The sequence below is a fragment of the Drosophila willistoni genome, chromosome 3R (genome assembly GCF_018902025.1).
Source record: "Drosophila willistoni isolate 14030-0811.24 chromosome 3R, UCI_dwil_1.1, whole genome shotgun sequence".
NCBI classification, from domain to species: Eukaryota; Metazoa; Arthropoda; class Insecta; order Diptera; family Drosophilidae; genus Drosophila; species Drosophila willistoni.
Window position 1 is genome coordinate 23,707,975 of NC_061086.1, and position 16,301 is coordinate 23,724,275.

General features: G+C 39.0%; 4 protein-coding genes across 5 annotated transcripts; 2 read left to right on the top strand and 2 right to left on the bottom strand.

Annotated features, from left to right (window-relative positions):
- The first annotated feature begins 162 nt into the window (after positions 1-162).
- LOC6648198 (augmin complex subunit dgt6) lies at positions 163-2,509 on the top strand. The gene is made up of 2 exons (XM_002070103.3): positions 163-2,007; positions 2,065-2,509. Exons 1-2 carry the CDS (start codon positions 253-255, stop codon positions 2,182-2,184), a joined length of 1,875 nt encoding a protein of 624 aa, XP_002070139.1. The 5' UTR covers positions 163-252; the 3' UTR covers positions 2,185-2,509.
- A 142-nt stretch (positions 2,510-2,651) lies between these two features.
- Positions 2,652-8,609, bottom strand: LOC6648197 (choline transporter-like 2). Of its 2 annotated transcripts, none has more exons than XM_002070102.4 (3): positions 8,508-8,609; positions 5,374-5,725; positions 2,652-5,308 (listed from the first exon to the last, which is right to left on the bottom strand). In XM_002070102.4, coding segments are annotated over exons 1-3 (2,430 nt in total). In that variant the 5' UTR covers positions 8,510-8,609; the 3' UTR covers positions 2,652-3,232. The 2 variants fall into 2 exon arrangements, with proteins under 2 accessions (XP_002070138.2, XP_046869554.1); XM_047013598.1 differs by lacking the exon at positions 8,508-8,609 and adding an exon at positions 7,870-7,927.
- Positions 8,610-9,094: 485 nt separating this feature from the next.
- On the top strand, positions 9,095-13,771 carry LOC6648196 (yemanuclein). Its single transcript, XM_002070101.4, has 6 exons — positions 9,095-10,033; positions 10,099-10,314; positions 10,374-11,121; positions 11,186-11,333; positions 11,392-11,631; positions 11,692-13,771. Exons 1-6 carry the CDS (start codon positions 9,776-9,778, stop codon positions 13,088-13,090), a joined length of 3,009 nt encoding a protein of 1,002 aa, XP_002070137.4. The 5' UTR covers positions 9,095-9,775; the 3' UTR covers positions 13,091-13,771.
- Positions 13,772-13,819: 48 nt separating this feature from the next.
- Positions 13,820-16,145, bottom strand: LOC6648195 (beclin 1-associated autophagy-related key regulator). Its single transcript, XM_023178391.2, has 3 exons — positions 15,736-16,145; positions 14,617-15,668; positions 13,820-14,558 (listed from the first exon to the last, which is right to left on the bottom strand). The coding sequence occupies exons 1-3, from the start codon at positions 16,047-16,049 to the stop codon at positions 14,404-14,406; spliced, it is 1,521 nt and encodes a 506-aa protein (XP_023034159.1). The 5' UTR covers positions 16,050-16,145; the 3' UTR covers positions 13,820-14,403.
- Positions 16,146-16,301: the final 156 nt, after the last annotated feature.

The window sequence follows — 16,301 nt, forward strand, 5'->3', positions numbered from 1 at the left end:
AAAACGTTGAAGTCCTTAAGCATAAATAAAATAGCTAATACAACAAACGTATTAATATCAGTAATTTAATTAATTATGTGCGGGATACGAAAATGTCACAGTTTCCATAAAAGTGAGTTCATCCCTGGTATTTTAGTGTTGTAAAACAGTAATATTTATAAATTGGCATTGTCATATATAAAGCAACACAACTTTTAAAAGAAGCGGTAAATTCCAGCAACAAGAAAAAAGGGCAGATTTAAATAATTAATAATGGACCGCACCATAATTGCCCCACGAAAGGCCGAAGAGAAGGAACAGAGTGAGAAACTTTATGTAAAACTTCAAGGCCTTGGAATGCTCTATCCAATGAATGATGAATTGAAGCCATTGGTGTCCAAAGATATGTTCATCAAGCCAAATCAGCCAGCCTTCCTGCAGGTAATGGCTTATCTATTCCGCTTGCATGATTCCGTAGAGTTTAAAAAGCGCTTCTACTGGCCAATTACAAGTAAAAAAGAAGAGGCAACCTTCCGTTCGGCTACAGTGGAATATCTCAAGGATTTGAACGAAAAACATCAATTGAAATTCGGTGACATCAAGTCTTACTTGGTGGTGATGCCAGGCGGATTAAAGTTCATTAATTTTCTATCTGAATTTATTGGATTTGTCATTCGGGAAATGTGCAAGACCCAAGAAAAGTCATTGCGTCAAAGTTTAGGTAAAGATTTCGATGTTCTACGAAAGATGCCACTAAAGACCATGCAAAAGAGAAACAAGTTATTAAAAGAAGCAGCTTCGTCATATGTGGAGGACATTACCGAAAACTCGGCTCTTTTGAAGGAAAAAATTCAGAAAATGAAGGGTATGATATCGCAGATGTCAAATAAAACCGGTGTGCCAGTGTCTGTAATGATGGATGAGAGTTTCATCCAGAACTTTGAAGCCAGTAACATGCAACTAATTAAAGAAAGAGTTACCGAGCCAGCTGCCAGATTGGCAGCTCTTGAGGCTCCACTTTGTGGCCTTAAGGAGGACATGGAACAGTTTCAAGCTAAACAATTGGAAAATAGTCAGGCCAAAGAGTCTGTAAACCAAGCGCTAAAAGTACTTGGCCATAGTCATCAAACCGAGTCTGAAGGCTCTAAGATCAATGCGTTGTTAAGTTCTTTCAATAAAATTAGCGAAACAATTGCAGAGCAATTAGATGCCAACGATCATTACAACGAGTCCAATGAGTATGTTACGAAACAATTGGCCGAACTCCAACTTGATCTAACGCAAATGCAGAATCAAGCTACAGAGATACAAAAGAGCGTGAATATTCGCGGTAAGGAGCTGCACAACAACAAAAATTTGCCATCGGATCAGACCTTGGAAGTCCCTGCTACGCCTCGCATAAATAATTTGGCTGCTGAGCATCCTTTTATGCTGAAATATGTTTCCACGCCACCGATCAAATTGGAATTGCCGCCAAATGGTTCGCGGAATCCTCAAGTACGGTTGCCTCTCCAAGACGACATCGTTGATGCAAATCTACAATTTGAAGCCCTAAGTAAAACCTTAGTAGTCCCAGCTCCACCTCGATCGGCGCGAAAAGGAGTCAATATGGATCATACCTTAGATCAAAGCTCGGCAACAAATCGTTCCAAGATACTTGATCCAATGCAGCTGCTAAGAACCATCAATAAGAAGACATCCCAATCCCATACGAATCCCAACCAAACAATGCAGCCAAAGTCCAATCTCTCTTCGTTGGGCAGTAAATGGAAAGAGTTGCAAGCTTCCTTTGGATTTGAAGAGACCACGCCGGTATCATCTAGTTCTCTGCTCGGTTCACATGAGCGAACAATTACTGAACCCACAGGAGATACCAATAGTTCGCTGATGGCCAAGAAGAGTGCTGCCATGATGAAGGTGCTCGATGCATCGCTTAATGTGCAAAATCTCAGCACTTCGCCATCGGGTAGACTGGATCCTTTAGTGCCATTACCGCCTCGTCTTCAATTGAACGATTTTACAATTACTGTAAGTCGCATAAAAATATCTTATTATCTTAATCCAATAACTATGTTTGTTTTGCAGAATTCAGAGCCTCTGGAAATGGATGAGAAATTAAATAGTCCTTTAAACTTGAGTTCCAATCAACAGGATTTTGAGCTGCAAAACATTAGCGATAGTGTACTCAAGGATATTTCCATGTAGACACTTCGAATAATATAACTAAAACTGTAAAAATCAAAAAGAATATATTTATAATAGGTTTAATTAAATTAAACTAAACTAAGCTCTAGAATTTTCTTCAAACAGAAAGTAAAAACGATAAAATACTCTTAAAACTGTAAAAATTAAAAAAGAAATGTTTAATTGAATTAAACTAAACTGAAGTTAATATACATATCCTTAGATCAATCTTCAAATTCGAAAGATTTTTAAAAAAGTCAATGTTTAGAATTTTGTTTTTCTTTTTTAGTTTTTTATTTTTCTGTTACACATTAATATATTTTAAAAAAAAATCATGAAATTCATATAACTGAACTACTTTATTTATATATTTTGGAACTGCATCCTTTCCATTTTCCAGCTAGCAAAATCAGCCTTGATCAAAAATGAGTTGAGCATTGAATAAATCAAATTGATGTAATGTTAAATTCAATTTTATTGTACAATATGATAAACAAAATAGAAGAAAAAAAAATACAACCGAAAAGTGAGATGTCGTGCGTTATTTGAGCTGGATTCAATTATTGAAATCCGATGCGATATATAGTATATCTATATATGTGTTTGTTAGATATGTTAATAGCATGCCATATCTATGGATGTATGTATTTATTGCTTATGGTCTTTTTCATCACTATTGTTTAGAATTGTTTTGTTTTTTGTTTCTGATGTATTTTGCGCCTTAATCTAATTTATTCATTCGTTCGCATTCGTATAAATATTGTGTATTATATACAAAAGTAATTCATTTAAGTTAATAATTAAAGATCATTAGAGTATTGGCAATTCTAGGATTTTAGTTGCATACATTTTATGTAATGCTTATTTTGCAATATAATAATGAGCAATCCTAATCTGCTCACAACCCGAAACAATTGCGCTGGGGATTATAATAAATATATATATATATAGATATGGGTATATGTATATCAAAATGGGTATTATGTGTGTATCCTATGTCTTGAGCTCGTTCTGTTTACAATTAATTTACAATTTGCACTGTCCTTTTATATATTAATCTGATCTTTGTCTACTTGCGACGCTGACGCGGTGGCAATTTATTTTTCTTTCCCAGTATCTTCATTAGTTGCTTGGACATAAAGTATGGCTTCTCGGGTGTACCATCATTTCGCTCACAATCCTCTAGGAAGCACAAGAACAATGTATCCACGGCCATTGAGTAGACGCCAAAGAAGACGCTGCTAATGAGAAAAGCTGCAATGACCACAACAGCAGTGGGCACTTCCTTGTAATGCAATTGTACTATGGCCGGATTGTTGGCCAAAAAGTAATATGTGGCGACACCAGAGCCGGCTGTGAGTAGCATTTTTGATAGGAAGAACAGAAAATCTGTAACCTTGTCCAATGTGACAACACGCAAAAAGTTACGCATAATCAAGTTAAATGAATCCTTGGCACTAGAGCAAAAGTTTTTGCCATGTATAGCGCACATTATATAGGCATTTCGATTGAGGAACTTTAAAAATGTCTCCAGCAGCCAAAAGAAGCAACGCATACAACAGAGTATGGCTCGCGTTACCGAATTATCATACTTCTTTAGCTTATTATCGATATACTCCAGGATCAAGCGTATCATGCGGCAAATGGCCAAAATGAGGGATCCAAAGGCCACGGTACCAAGATGATAGAAGGCTGTCTGGAAGAAGGCTCCCGTTAGCGTAAAGTAGGGAACATCACGCTTCTTAAATGTCCAATACCAGCGAGCAAATGTGGCAGCCAAAACCATGTCACTAAAGGCCGATATGAAGAAACTCAGCCATAGGAAACCAAACACATTGTAGACAATAAACCATTGGACCAATCGGGGATTCTCTATCTTTTCAAAACTGCATGTGGTATTGGCGCAGGGCACTCGTTGCGTCTGTTGGAAGAAGCCACTTGTCGAGGCCTGCGGATTGTAGCAGTTTTGCTGAAATATCTGCGGATCGCAAGCACTTCCAATTGTATAATTAATGGCAAGTCCATCACATCTGCACTGTTCCTTGGTTGGCTCTCCATTTGCTGTTAGACGTTGGACCATGCGGTACGATGATTGACCGATGGAACCCAAATATAGACCCACTCCAATGGCAAATGTTATGGCCACAATAAAGAGGATCCAAGAAAAGATCGGGAAGAACACTGTGCTGATTACCGTACTAACAGCCTTGCTGCCCTCCTTGGTTAAAGCTATGGCAATACGTATCCGTTTGCGTAGCACCACGACCAGCAATAAAATGATTATAAAGCAAGCGCCAAGGAATATAGACAGATATAGCCATGTGCTCTGATCCTGCAGAACATTCGTCACCGTCGATTGGAGATTAAGACCATGATTGGGGACTGTCGGGGTCTTCTTCCAGTGGGTATATTGCCGAATGGTGTAATAGATTCCCACCAGCAAGCCAACGAGCACGCCAATTATCGAAAACCAGAGTATGGGAGCGGAAAGCCAACGCATTAGAGCAATAAACACCAGCGATGCAATCAGAGTGCAAAGCAAGGCAACCAAAATAACAGACCACGAATTAACCAAATCCTCAACAATTTCTTCACCCAAACGCTGGGCATCGTGTGTGCCATTGTAAAAGTGAGCCACCATGTTGCCCACCAATTTGGCTAATCTCGTATCCGTTTGCATCATCTTCTCTTTGATAACGGCCTCATTTAGTCTACGACGACATTGGACTATCGGCTCCTCTACAATCTCGGCGTGTTGCTTGCTATCTGGCGTCGGGGGCGCCACCAGATATTGCGGCATGTTCAAAACCAAAGCTTGAGCTTGTATCTCGGGCTCGGAGCTTGCATTGCCAGCCAATTGGAGCAGATCGCGACGCGAACGTCCACCTCTCAGTAAGAAAGAGGGAATAAACTCACACATCTTCTCGGAGAACTCGAACATGCATCGATTTAGGAACGGAGCACTCTTGATATACCATCTGGCGCATAATTGATTCTCAATTGCTCTTTCGATGTCATTCTTTGTGTGAATTGTCGAGTATGTCTCCTCGGTAATACATATAAGTTTACTTTTTAGCTCATCAAAGGGTCTATCTTTCATTGTGTCCCAAATGAACGATTCTTTGGGGCAGGACTCCACGCATACCTACAAAACCCAAAAGGAGCAGGCCATGAATTTTTATTTCAGTCAAAGCTAGTAAAAGTAATTACCTGAGGTGTCTGGCAGCCTGTTAGTGGCACTAATGGATCAATGCATTGTGAGAGATTAAAAAAGAATAAGTACTTCTTGTTCAGGACGGACGAATCAATGCCGCATTTGCGATTCAACGAATCCGTTGGCACCATCAGTTTATTTAGATCACCATTCTTGATCGCATAATGAGCAATGAAACCCCAACCGGCAAGGAAGAGGATAAACAAAAGCAGACAGGGTACATCCGTGCAGCTGCGATCCTTTTGTCGTGGTCCCTTGAAATTCCTATCATAGCGTAATGGTTCGCCATATTTATTCATCAGTTCGTCGCTCTCAGTCATATTGTTGGTGGTGTTCTGCTCACGCGGCCTGCAAACAGAATTAAAAGTTCATAATCAATTTTCAAATATCAATATCAATTAATGGTTTCAAGTATGTACAAATATGTATGTTTTCTATAGTCAATGGGAATTTCAAAATATATCTATGCGTCATGTATTTTTTTCTCAATATGAAATGACATGTTCCATCTGATAAATCATGATGTAGAGCAAACAAAAAACTAGAAATCATTTATTGGTAACAATTTTTTGGGAATATTTGTTACTGGCTCGTGTTAGAAGCCTTGGCCTAGGCAAACAAATTTGAGAAATTGGATTAAATCGAGATATGTATCAGACATACATAAAAAACTTTAACTTTATTTATCAAGACTGTTGTATAATTGCTCTTATATTTATTTTACAGAAGTCTTAACTTTATCTTGGCAGGAAGTTGCACTCACTTCTTTTTTTTTTTGTTGACTGCAATTTGAAAGCTTAAAATAACCTGTTGCAGGTAAATATACTGTTAACCAGTTTGGAGAAACTTTTTCTCTAGCTTTGTCTATATCCCTTTCATTTTCATTTGGTGGGGCAATGTCATTACTAACTATCAAATACAAACTATGTGCTGTTTAATGAAAATAGTTTCGTGTTTTATATTTCATTTTTAAAATCATTCTTCAGATTAATATTCATTTGCTGAGGAATATTTTGTGATGAATTAGTTTAAATTCTAAGAAATGTATATTACTGATACCATTTAGATTGAATCATTTAGTTTAATCATTCAAGTATACAATTTATAAGTATATATGTATGTCTACGGATCAATATTATCTTAAAATATATACATATGTATATGTAATTCTTATATCGGATCATTCTATTTTTATGATAGGCATATGCATTAGGATTATAATTATTCGCGTTGGGGTTATTGATTAAATTTTCAGTACATATTGTTATTCAAGAAGTCTTTTGATTAAATTTCATTAAGAATAATTATACAGAATTGTAATCATCTCATTCAGAGGGATATTTGCAGGCTTCAAGAGTCTCAATGTTAGGATTGTACATTAATTATATATACTTTATATATTTTCTTACTATCTGAATGCCAAAATCTAACTTCTAGGATTTCTAGAGTTTTATGGAAACCTCTAAGAGTCAAAAATTGCATCAATTCGTTATTCTCCAACATTTTTTGACTAGGTTATCACTGAGTGGGCGCGTTATCAAGTATTTTAATAAAAAAAATTTTGCACTTTGCTTGTTTGATGTGAAATGATGCCGATATTATTCTTGATAATGAACGGGAATGAACCCACAGACAGAGAGAATGAGAGAGATACGACCAAGAGCAGGGCAGAACAATCAATGCCGGCAGTGACTTCTGTAGCCTCCTCCTCCACCTCCTTCACCGAACATCGCCACCCCCTTCCACCCTTACAAAGCATTGCGTAAATTGGCAATAATGACGCATTAAAAAGTAAATTAATTTTATGCGCTCAACTTGTTGCGGTTGCTTTTCTTTTTTTGTTTGTTTGTTGAATTGTTTATTTATTTAGCTTAGTTTTTGGTGGCTTCTGTCCAAATGGAAAACCCGTTGCCGCCTTAATCGTCGGCATTTTCATTGAAAGTTTTTCCAGTAAAAAAAAAATTGCTTTTTTTTTTGTTGAACAAATTTGGACTGCAAGGCAAGTGTGGCGACACAGTCAAGGTTATTTACCGCTATTGTAGAAATACTCTAACAGCAAAACGGGTACGTTTGTATTTACAAAAGGTATTATTTGTTTTTCATGGGTGAGATAAGATAACGGGATCAGATGACTATATGTATATACAGTTCATGTTGGTTGAATTTGACACTTTATGTATATAAATATACTTTTTAAAGGGTATAGAGACTTCGGTTTAACCACATTGTCTACAATTTGGGGATTTAATTATTTTTTTTTTGTTTGTTAGGGATTTAAAGTTATTATGATCTAATTTTCATGAGCAATGACTTATAAAATAGTCATGCTGTATATCTATGTATGTATATATGTACATATATCATATGCATTGCTTTTATCTCTTATCGCAGAAACAGGAGTAACTAACTAATTGCCTTGTAGTTTGCGTTTGTTTTAACAAGTGGCACAAGAAACATTAATTACTAATGGAAAAGATATTAATATTACTCACTGCGTTGTCTGTCACGATCGCGTTCAAGGTTTCAATGTAAATGAGAGAAATGGAAGAACAACACAAAAAAAAAAAAAAGAAAAACCACTAGACAAAGCTCCTCTTTATTGTCTCGTTTTGGTTCCCTCCCATGTGTATGTGTATGTGTGTGGGTGGCTAAGTGGAAGGGAAAGCGGGAGCAGAATTGCTCCTTTGTTGAATCCCCTTTATGTTATGCTGTGTCCTTTCAAGTTTCGTTCAGGTCAAACTTAGTCTTTGTTTGGACTAAGCTTTAAGTCGTTCGCGTACGTTGCTCTTTTTTCACGAAGTTACTGCAAGCATAGGGTGGTAAAGGGGGCAACATAAATTCACAATACATACATACATACATATAGAAACACATTCCTATCGAATGAACAACAAAAAAGTGGCCAAAGATGGCCCACATTTATATTATTGATAACCAAAACAGTATAAAAACACCTAGCACAATTGTTGGTAATAACAGCTTGCATTTTCACTTGAAATTTCCCTTAGCATGCAACATTGTTTTTATGGTGCAGCAGGCTCGCACTGATTTGTTAAGGGTCCCAACCAACCAACCAACAACAAACAAGACGAAAGAGCACTTTAATTATTTATAATTAACAAACACTTACATGGTGAGTTACGTGAAGCAACTAGCTCCACTCGCGCAATAATACTGAGAGAGTATCACAATACGGAAACCCCAACAAGAACTGACGGACAGAGCCCCCACTGTTTAACAACATTTGATCAGCTGTTGCTGCTTAGTATTGAACAGTAACAAAATCTACCGAGCTTAGAGGTGGGTGTCTGTCATGTTATCGTGATTTTTCTATTTTATTAAAGGAAAAGACTAAATGTTGCTCGCACTAAGCAAATGCGTGTTAATTTAGTTCAATAGTTTCTATCGAAAACTTTAAGCATAATTGTAAGGCAGTGTCAATATTTTATTGGCTTCTCTCCAATTGTTTCTCACGTGCCCATCTCTACACTTATCGTTTGTTTTGTTTGCAAAATCAGCTGTTTACCGTCTTGTTAAAATATTTACTATACTATATAATAAATTGGAATTATTAAATGCATTTTTCTTTAGCTTCATGTAATGATTATGACTGATCGAATTAAAAATATAAACTTGTTTATGTTTAGATCACTATCGATGTCCGTGCAAGAGAGATGGCTATATTGCAAATGTTTTTTTAGCCAGTGCTGAAAAACGTTTAAATCGCGAGGGGGTCGCGGGTACCATGAACCATGTAGCGTTGTGCACGGAATTTTGTTGATTAAAAGAAAGCAAATTAGAAGGCAAGAATTCGCAAATGTGCAAAAAGCGCCTCCACCTCGACTTTCGAATGTGATCTCAATTAAGAACTGTTAGTAGGTACATTGGTATTAGAAGTCAATTTAACTTGGAAATTCGAAAATTGCATTGTTTTTGTGCCGGCGCCTGCAAGACAAAACGAATTGAAACAGAAACGAAAGCGTTTTTTTTTTCATTTACTGTTATTACACCTCCCAAGAAGAAGAGGGTAGATTAGTGTGTGGTCAAAACTGGAGTGCAGGCGACGCTCCAACAAATCGAACTTCTTTGTGTTTATTTATGTGTGTTTTTTTTCGTTATTTTACTTCTATTTGAAATTAAAGTGTCAAAATTTGACTGAAAAGGCTTAAAGGAGGGAGAGGCTGAGGCCATGACTCGCTATTAGTGTTCGTGTGTGTACGTGCAGAAAGTGACATCCATCCCAGTACCCTGTAGCAAGCGGTCGGGGGGAGGGGTTTGGCTGAAAGGGAAGAAGAAGCAATAACCGCAACACGCGGTGCGCTCTCTCTGTTATTTTTTTTTTTTTTTTTATCAAAAGGGCGGGAAGGTTTATTCGGTTCTTTTGGTAAACAACAAAAAATGTCGAAAACATCGAGTGGAAGTGGCGAACCAAAGCGTGTCAGTCTAACCACTATAAGCCAAACGGAGACAGCGGCTGCAGCAGCGGCAGCCTTTCCCTCCAGATTTGGTGGCGGTGATTTTCTTGAACCGGAGGTTCCATCAGCCAAATCTTCAAAGACCACCAATAAGAGTATACGCTTGAAATTGGAACTATTCGAAACAGATTCCAACAAATATCCAGAATTTAATTATACAAAGCTCCTGCATGTGGAAAAGGTGAGTGTGTGTGTTCTTTACTCAACAGTATAATTCTAAAAAAATTCATTGTAAAATCGTTTTAGAAAAGGGCCAAGAAATTGAAGGGCAAAACCAGCGGTGGACCGGGAAGTGATCCATTTGGAGATAACGATGATGATGTTGCGCGAATTGCCAAGGAGTTGGAAGCCAAATATGGCAATGCTTATGTCAAGGGCAGAGGGCGTAGCAAAAAGGATGACTTTTGCGACATTGGCATGGGCTATGATGAATCTGACTCTTTCATAGACAATACGGAAGCGGTATGAATGAATAATTTTATAATTTTCAGTTAATAAATATTTATTTCTTATTTTTATAGTACGACGAAGTTATACCCGAAGAGGTTGAGACTATTAAAGGCGGCTTCTATATCAACTGTGGAGCCTTAGAGTTTAAGAATCTAATCAAGAAATCATATACCACCCGCACCGATGAAATCATTAAAATGCCAGAGAGATCCCGCAAACGTATTATATCATCTAGTTCTGATTCATCTTCTTCTTCGTCCAGCGATGGCGAGGACAATGATGATGACGACGAGGACGATGACGATGATGAGGAGGACGATGACGAAGAAGAAGAGGAAGATGGCAGCGATAGCGAAAGCCTTGAGGATGAAGATACTGGGTCAGTAGCCGCAGCCAAAGCCAAGAAAAAGTACAAAGACAAATTAGAAAAGAGGCAAAAATCCAGTGCTTCAAATGAAAAGGCTAAGATTGCCATTAATCCCAGCATAGACAAGAAAAAGACCGTTAAAAAGTTAGATGGCACCTCATCGTCATCGAACTCTCCTCGTCCCAGTGCTAAAGAAAATTCGGATACAGATGAGCGTCAGGCTCAGGCCCTGAAGAAGGTCGTTAAGACAACCACCGTCAAGGATATGCTTAAAGCAAAAAGGGATAGCTTTCTCAAATCCCAAGGTGGAACGTCCAATAAGGGAACGCATAATGGCGAACTTAAATGCAATTCCACGGATGTCGAGTCCAGTAGTGAAAATGGTGGCACAGATTCGGCTACGGAGCAAGGCAAAAACGAAAAGCAGCCCAAAGGAAACAACGGAGTGGACAGTAAGTGCAAAAAAAAATGTATCTCATTAAGATTAATTCGATGCAATTTGCATTTCGTTTTCAGATCTACGAACAGGAGACACTGCGTTACCCACATCACTAGATAACGAGACCCTATCAATCATCCAGAGCTTTAAGGATGCGGTTAGAAGTCGCGATATGTGTGGCAAAAAGTTCTTTTTCGATGATAAGCTAACAGCACTCCTCCTGAAGTGAGTTCAACATTTAATCTGAAAACGAAATAAATCTATAATTCATTTTCTTGTTTAGGTTATACGAGTCACTACTCTGTACGGATCGTAATGCACGTAATATGGTCTATGCACACTTGGAATATCAATTACAATTGCCGAAATACTTTATCCTACGCAAGGCCAAGGCCATGATATCCAAGGAGGAGAGAAACAAGTCGACAAATGCTCTGGATAAGCTGCGCAAGGCGATTACCGAGATTATGCCAAGGGCAATAGCAAACTATGAAATAGAACTACATCAGTGCAGTATCCAGGCGTAAGTTTATCGAATTGAAATTCAAAATAGTTTAATTTATCTTAACTTCTATTTAATTAGGGCGGTGGATATCAACTCGGAACATCCTCCCAAGATGCCGCGAAAGAAATTCCAATGGAATAGTGAATTGAGGCAACTTTTGTATGATGTATATCAGGCACGATGGACATCGTACGCTGTGCTCGGCAAGCGCAAAGACTCATTGGAGGAATTCATTAATGGTTATCTGAAGAAGAAAGTGGTGGAACTTTGGCCAAAGGGCTGGATGCACTATGACGATTTGCAACGTGAAATCGATCGGTATAAAAATACTAGTAAAAAAACAAAAGATAAACCAAAGGCAAAAGGGCTTGCTGCTCCTATTTCCAATGCTGAATCGTTATCAAGCCATGCCTCCAATTATCTGAAACCTATAATCGAGGAGAGTCGATCACGTGCCAATTCTGATACAGATTCAGCAACAAGTGCCTCATCGAATAGTCTAAAACGAAAGCTCAAAGAGCCGCCGTCAACGAAACCGAATGTCAAACCGCCCAAAGTGAAAAAGACGGCAGCAGCAGCGGCGGCCAAGCAGACACCGCAGGAAACGCAGCAGCCGCAGCATATCCTACCCAATCCCCTCGAAACACTTTTAAATATGCCTAGTACCTCCGCTCAAGCAGCTGCCCTAGCTGGCGTCATTGATTTGGCCTCCATCACTAAGAAAACCGATCATAGCATATTTAACATAATGACAGCCTCAGCTTTGGCAGCTGCCTCATCTGTTTCGGGATCTAAGTCCATTCCGGTATCTCCTTCTGTTACAGCCACTGCCAGTTTAGCCTCCACATCCGCCAATGCCACGACAATCAAAGTCGGCAATCAACATTCCAATATGAGTGTCAGTACAGCACGGCCTACACCTCATATCATTAATCTGGATGATTACAGAAGTCCCAGTGATATTTTGCAGACATCAAAGCAGCTGGTCGCCACTAATGTCTCCAACACGAAACCCAACAACTCCATTACGATTTCACCTGCGCAAGAGGCCCGCTGGGAGAGTAGCGGGGAATCAGATGGTGTTGAGTTTGTGGGCTGCTATCCAGCTACAAAACCTGGGGTGAAAAATAAAGTCGCACACAAAACAAAAGTAAAACCATCTTCAGCAAATGGAGCAAACCTAAGTGTGGGGTCACTTGGCTTTAAAATGGACAACATGTATGTTTATAATAACAATAACAATGCCAAACTGGGTTTGCCCATGAGCGCAGCGGGTGTTGCGGCTGGCGCATTGGGCCAACATGCGTTCGATCTCACCAATCCGCATATAATAAAGGCCATGAACGATTTAAAGACTTTAGAGAAACAAATGAAATGTTCACCACAATTCACCACCGTCGTCTCGCCTAGCAGTCTGAAGAGCGCCGGAGCGGGAACAGCAGCAACTGGCGCTGGAACGCCATCGACGCCCCAATGACATTCAACAAATGCCGCACAGACGCCTACGCAAACGCAGACGCCAGTGTCGGCATTCTACAATCACGAGCAGGCTGTTGCAGCTGCCCTCGTGCTCTCCTCCATGAGTGTGCCCACCAACCACTATGATCCGCACCAGCATAAGACTCTGAACCTGATAAATGGCTCTACTGTGAATGCTGGCGGGGGTTTAACCACTGCCACCGGCCAGGTTGGGACACTAACCGCCACAACACTGCCCCAAGTATTTTTAAAGCCTTCTCCACCTCCGCCGCCTTCAGCCATAGAAGTAGTGTCGTCTAGCAATGGACAACATCCGCACCAGCAGCAGCAGCAGCAGCAACAACAATTACAACTGCCCACAAAATTTGTTTAGTTTTTCATTTTCCCCGCCTCTATTTTCTACTGCTCCCCGAATAAGCGATTCTAAGTTTAAATATCTCCAAAATTAGTTGATATTTACATATATATTTATATAGGTAGATATGTATAAAGGTTTCGTAAGCGCTTTAGTCATTTGCAAAATTTATTTCTTTATTCGAGTCGCAAAGAAATTTAATTATTGTTTTCGTATTGTATTTTAATTGGTCCATTTAGACTTGCATACTTATCAAGAAATTAAGCAAAACAAGTTTATCTAGTTATTTTTAGCGAACCATTGTTTATTAAATAAAAGAAGAAATCATAAGTTATGTAATAAAATTAAAAATAATATGAACAATTTTTGTAAAAATTCATTGTGGAAAAAAAAATAAGCAGCGTACTTTTGGTTTCAGTGAAAACTAAATCAGCAGATTTAGGTACATTATTCATTTATATATGTACGTGGGTCGATAATTGACTGAACAAGTAATCTAAGCTATATTTTTAGCTGGACGCTATATGGCGAAATCGAATGAAAATGGAAGATAAACCATTAATTCAAAACTTCAGTGCATATCAGACCTATATAGAATTCATTTGGGAAACGTTTTTCACAAAAACAGAAATAAAACAGCGCATTATTGTTTGTTTTTTTAGTGGAAACGTCAATTTAGTTAATTATGTTTTGCTTAAGAAGAGACCCTCATATACACATAGATATAGTTAGATAGATATATATATATATAAGTATATATACTCATCGGCGATATCAAATGAAAAGGCTTATCCGCCGTCGTTCCCCAGGAACTCGGTTCACGATGTCATACAATGATGAACTTAGCCTAATTTGTAAAATGATAACATACGTGCTCCAGATATTTCAGGGGTTTTTTTTTCTGTTTTTGTTTTGGGGGGATGTTGGGTGGGTGGATGAGAAAATGATTGATTAATTCACTTGATCCAACGCAATACGGATGTAGCTGCCATGCGAACCATGGCAATAGTTGATTGCTGGGCCACAGCAGGCATTAGATTTGGCTCAGCTAACTCGGGCTGCGGTGTCAAGCTGGGAACTGCCTCCCAGTCCAGGCGCAAGGAGTTCTCATCTGTATAGGAAAATGTATTTATAGTTATAATTATCTCAAAATTATAGTATACTCCTACCTTCAGATTCCGATTCCGTAGCCGTTTCTATGCCAATTAGAAGAGAGTCCACAGATCTCATTAGGGGCGCATTATTTACATCTAAATGGCCATATCGACCCAAATCACTGCGCTCGAGATCAAGTATGGCCAGTATGTTCTCCAACGTGTGTTGCTCATTCAGATCACGCAGTTTCACTTGCTGGGTGTAGGCCAGATACATAATATTGTTATTGACGCGTGATACTTTTCGCAGGAACTGCTCTTCATTGAGAAGTTTGCGACAAAAGTCACCGTAGGCAATCTTTTGCGGTAACCGTACGTTTAAGTAGAAGCTAAGAATTTGCGTCAATTGGGCTGTATATGTGAGGGCGCCCACAATCCGATATGCCTCAAAACGACTTGGTGTAATCTCATTGGCTGTTGTCTTGGGCACATCATCTTTATTGTCCGCCAACCAGTCTAGGTAAGCCGTATAGTCCCCGTTTGCGGGTAATGATGGACCCACAATACGATATTGCACTTCGCTAATGCCGCTGCCATGGAACACCCATTTGCCCCGTATGTAGGATGTGTTTTTAGCTTCGGCCAGAGCGGCAATTGTCTCAGCCTCCTCGCTGCGTTCGTTGCTCATCTTGCGATGCTGTTCATCACGAAGCACCACCTCCGTTATGGGGAAAATATACGTAACCAATTGCTGAATGTCTCGACGTGACGCCTGCTTGATATTGTCGATGAGACCCAGATGCGTCTCCCTCAGCTGTTCGATTTTCTCTATCCGATCGAGTACATAGTCCTCCAGATGCTTCACCTTATTCGGATATTTGGGCAGATTTTTACGCTTCTCAGCATTGGCTCGACGTAGTTCATCCCGCTGTTCGCCTAAAGCCACCAAACGTTTACCTTTGTTTGCAATCAGCTGTTGGAGTAGCTCCAGCTGCTTACGCTTAGCCTTGATGGCCATAATGCGATTTTCATTCGATTTATGTTGCTGGATAAGGCGCTCATATTTGCTACTGACAGCCTTTAGTCCAGCCTGTATAGTTATATATTTTTGCTGCTTCTCGGACAAGCTATAAAAAAATAAGCAAAATATATACATATGACTAATGCATCATCATCATCATCATATGGATTTACCTTTCGACTTTATCGCAAGTACTATGTGTAATGTTACCATTTTTAACACAATTTCTACAATGATAGCGACGCTGATGCTTGCAGCATAATGGACATCTGGTAGTTGTGGCTGTTGTTGTTGTTGCTGCTGCAGCTGATGCTGCTGCTGTTGTTGTTATCCCCGTCGCCTTTGTCTTTACGTTGAAATTCGCATTCTTATTTTTTGTAGATACATCGTCATCGTCATCATCGCCATTGGTTGAGGTGCTGGAGATTTGAAAATTCTCTGGTGCCTTGGAGCTTTCACTTTCATCGGAGCTGGAGGTATTTGCCATTACAAGCAAAACATTGCATTTGCATTAATTAATTTGTTGTTATTTTGCCAGTTTCTATTTTCTGCGTAAATGTCGACAGTGTTGTGAAATGCGTTTGGCTTCAGTGTTGTTAAACTCTCTATTTTTACAGGGCTGCAGTTTCCATGTCACGGAATTTCTCCCGGGTAATTTCGAATAATTAAAAAAAACTCAAAGTGCCGTATATATTTATTGTAAATATAAAAAATAACCAAACGAATATATTTTAAGACG

Excerpts from the sequence above, each read along its gene's own strand:
- LOC6648195 (XM_023178391.2), bottom strand. The coding sequence starts at position 16,049 with ATGGCAAATACCTCCAGCTCCGATGAAAGTGAAAGCTCCAAGGCACCA. Across the intron at positions 15,669-15,735 it reads ACTTGCGATAAAGTCGAAAG|CTTGTCCGAGAAGCAGCAAA; the intron begins GTAAATCCATAT and ends ATTTTTTTATAG. Across the intron at positions 14,559-14,616 it reads TACGGAATCGGAATCTGAAG|ATGAGAACTCCTTGCGCCTG; the intron begins GTAGGAGTATAC and ends TTTCCTATACAG.
- LOC6648197 (XM_002070102.4), bottom strand. Across the intron at positions 5,309-5,373 it reads CAGGCTGCCAGACACCTCAG|GTATGCGTGGAGTCCTGCCC; the intron begins GTAATTACTTTT and ends TGGGTTTTGTAG.
- LOC6648198 (XM_002070103.3), top strand. The coding sequence starts at position 253 with ATGGACCGCACCATAATTGCCCCACGAAAGGCCGAAGAGAAGGAACAG. Across the intron at positions 2,008-2,064 it reads TGAACGATTTTACAATTACT|AATTCAGAGCCTCTGGAAAT; the intron begins GTAAGTCGCATA and ends TTTGTTTTGCAG.
- LOC6648196 (XM_002070101.4), top strand. The coding sequence starts at position 9,776 with ATGTCGAAAACATCGAGTGGAAGTGGCGAACCAAAGCGTGTCAGTCTA. Across the intron at positions 10,315-10,373 it reads TCATAGACAATACGGAAGCG|TACGACGAAGTTATACCCGA; the intron begins GTATGAATGAAT and ends TTATTTTTATAG. Across the intron at positions 11,632-11,691 it reads CATCAGTGCAGTATCCAGGC|GGCGGTGGATATCAACTCGG; the intron begins GTAAGTTTATCG and ends CTATTTAATTAG.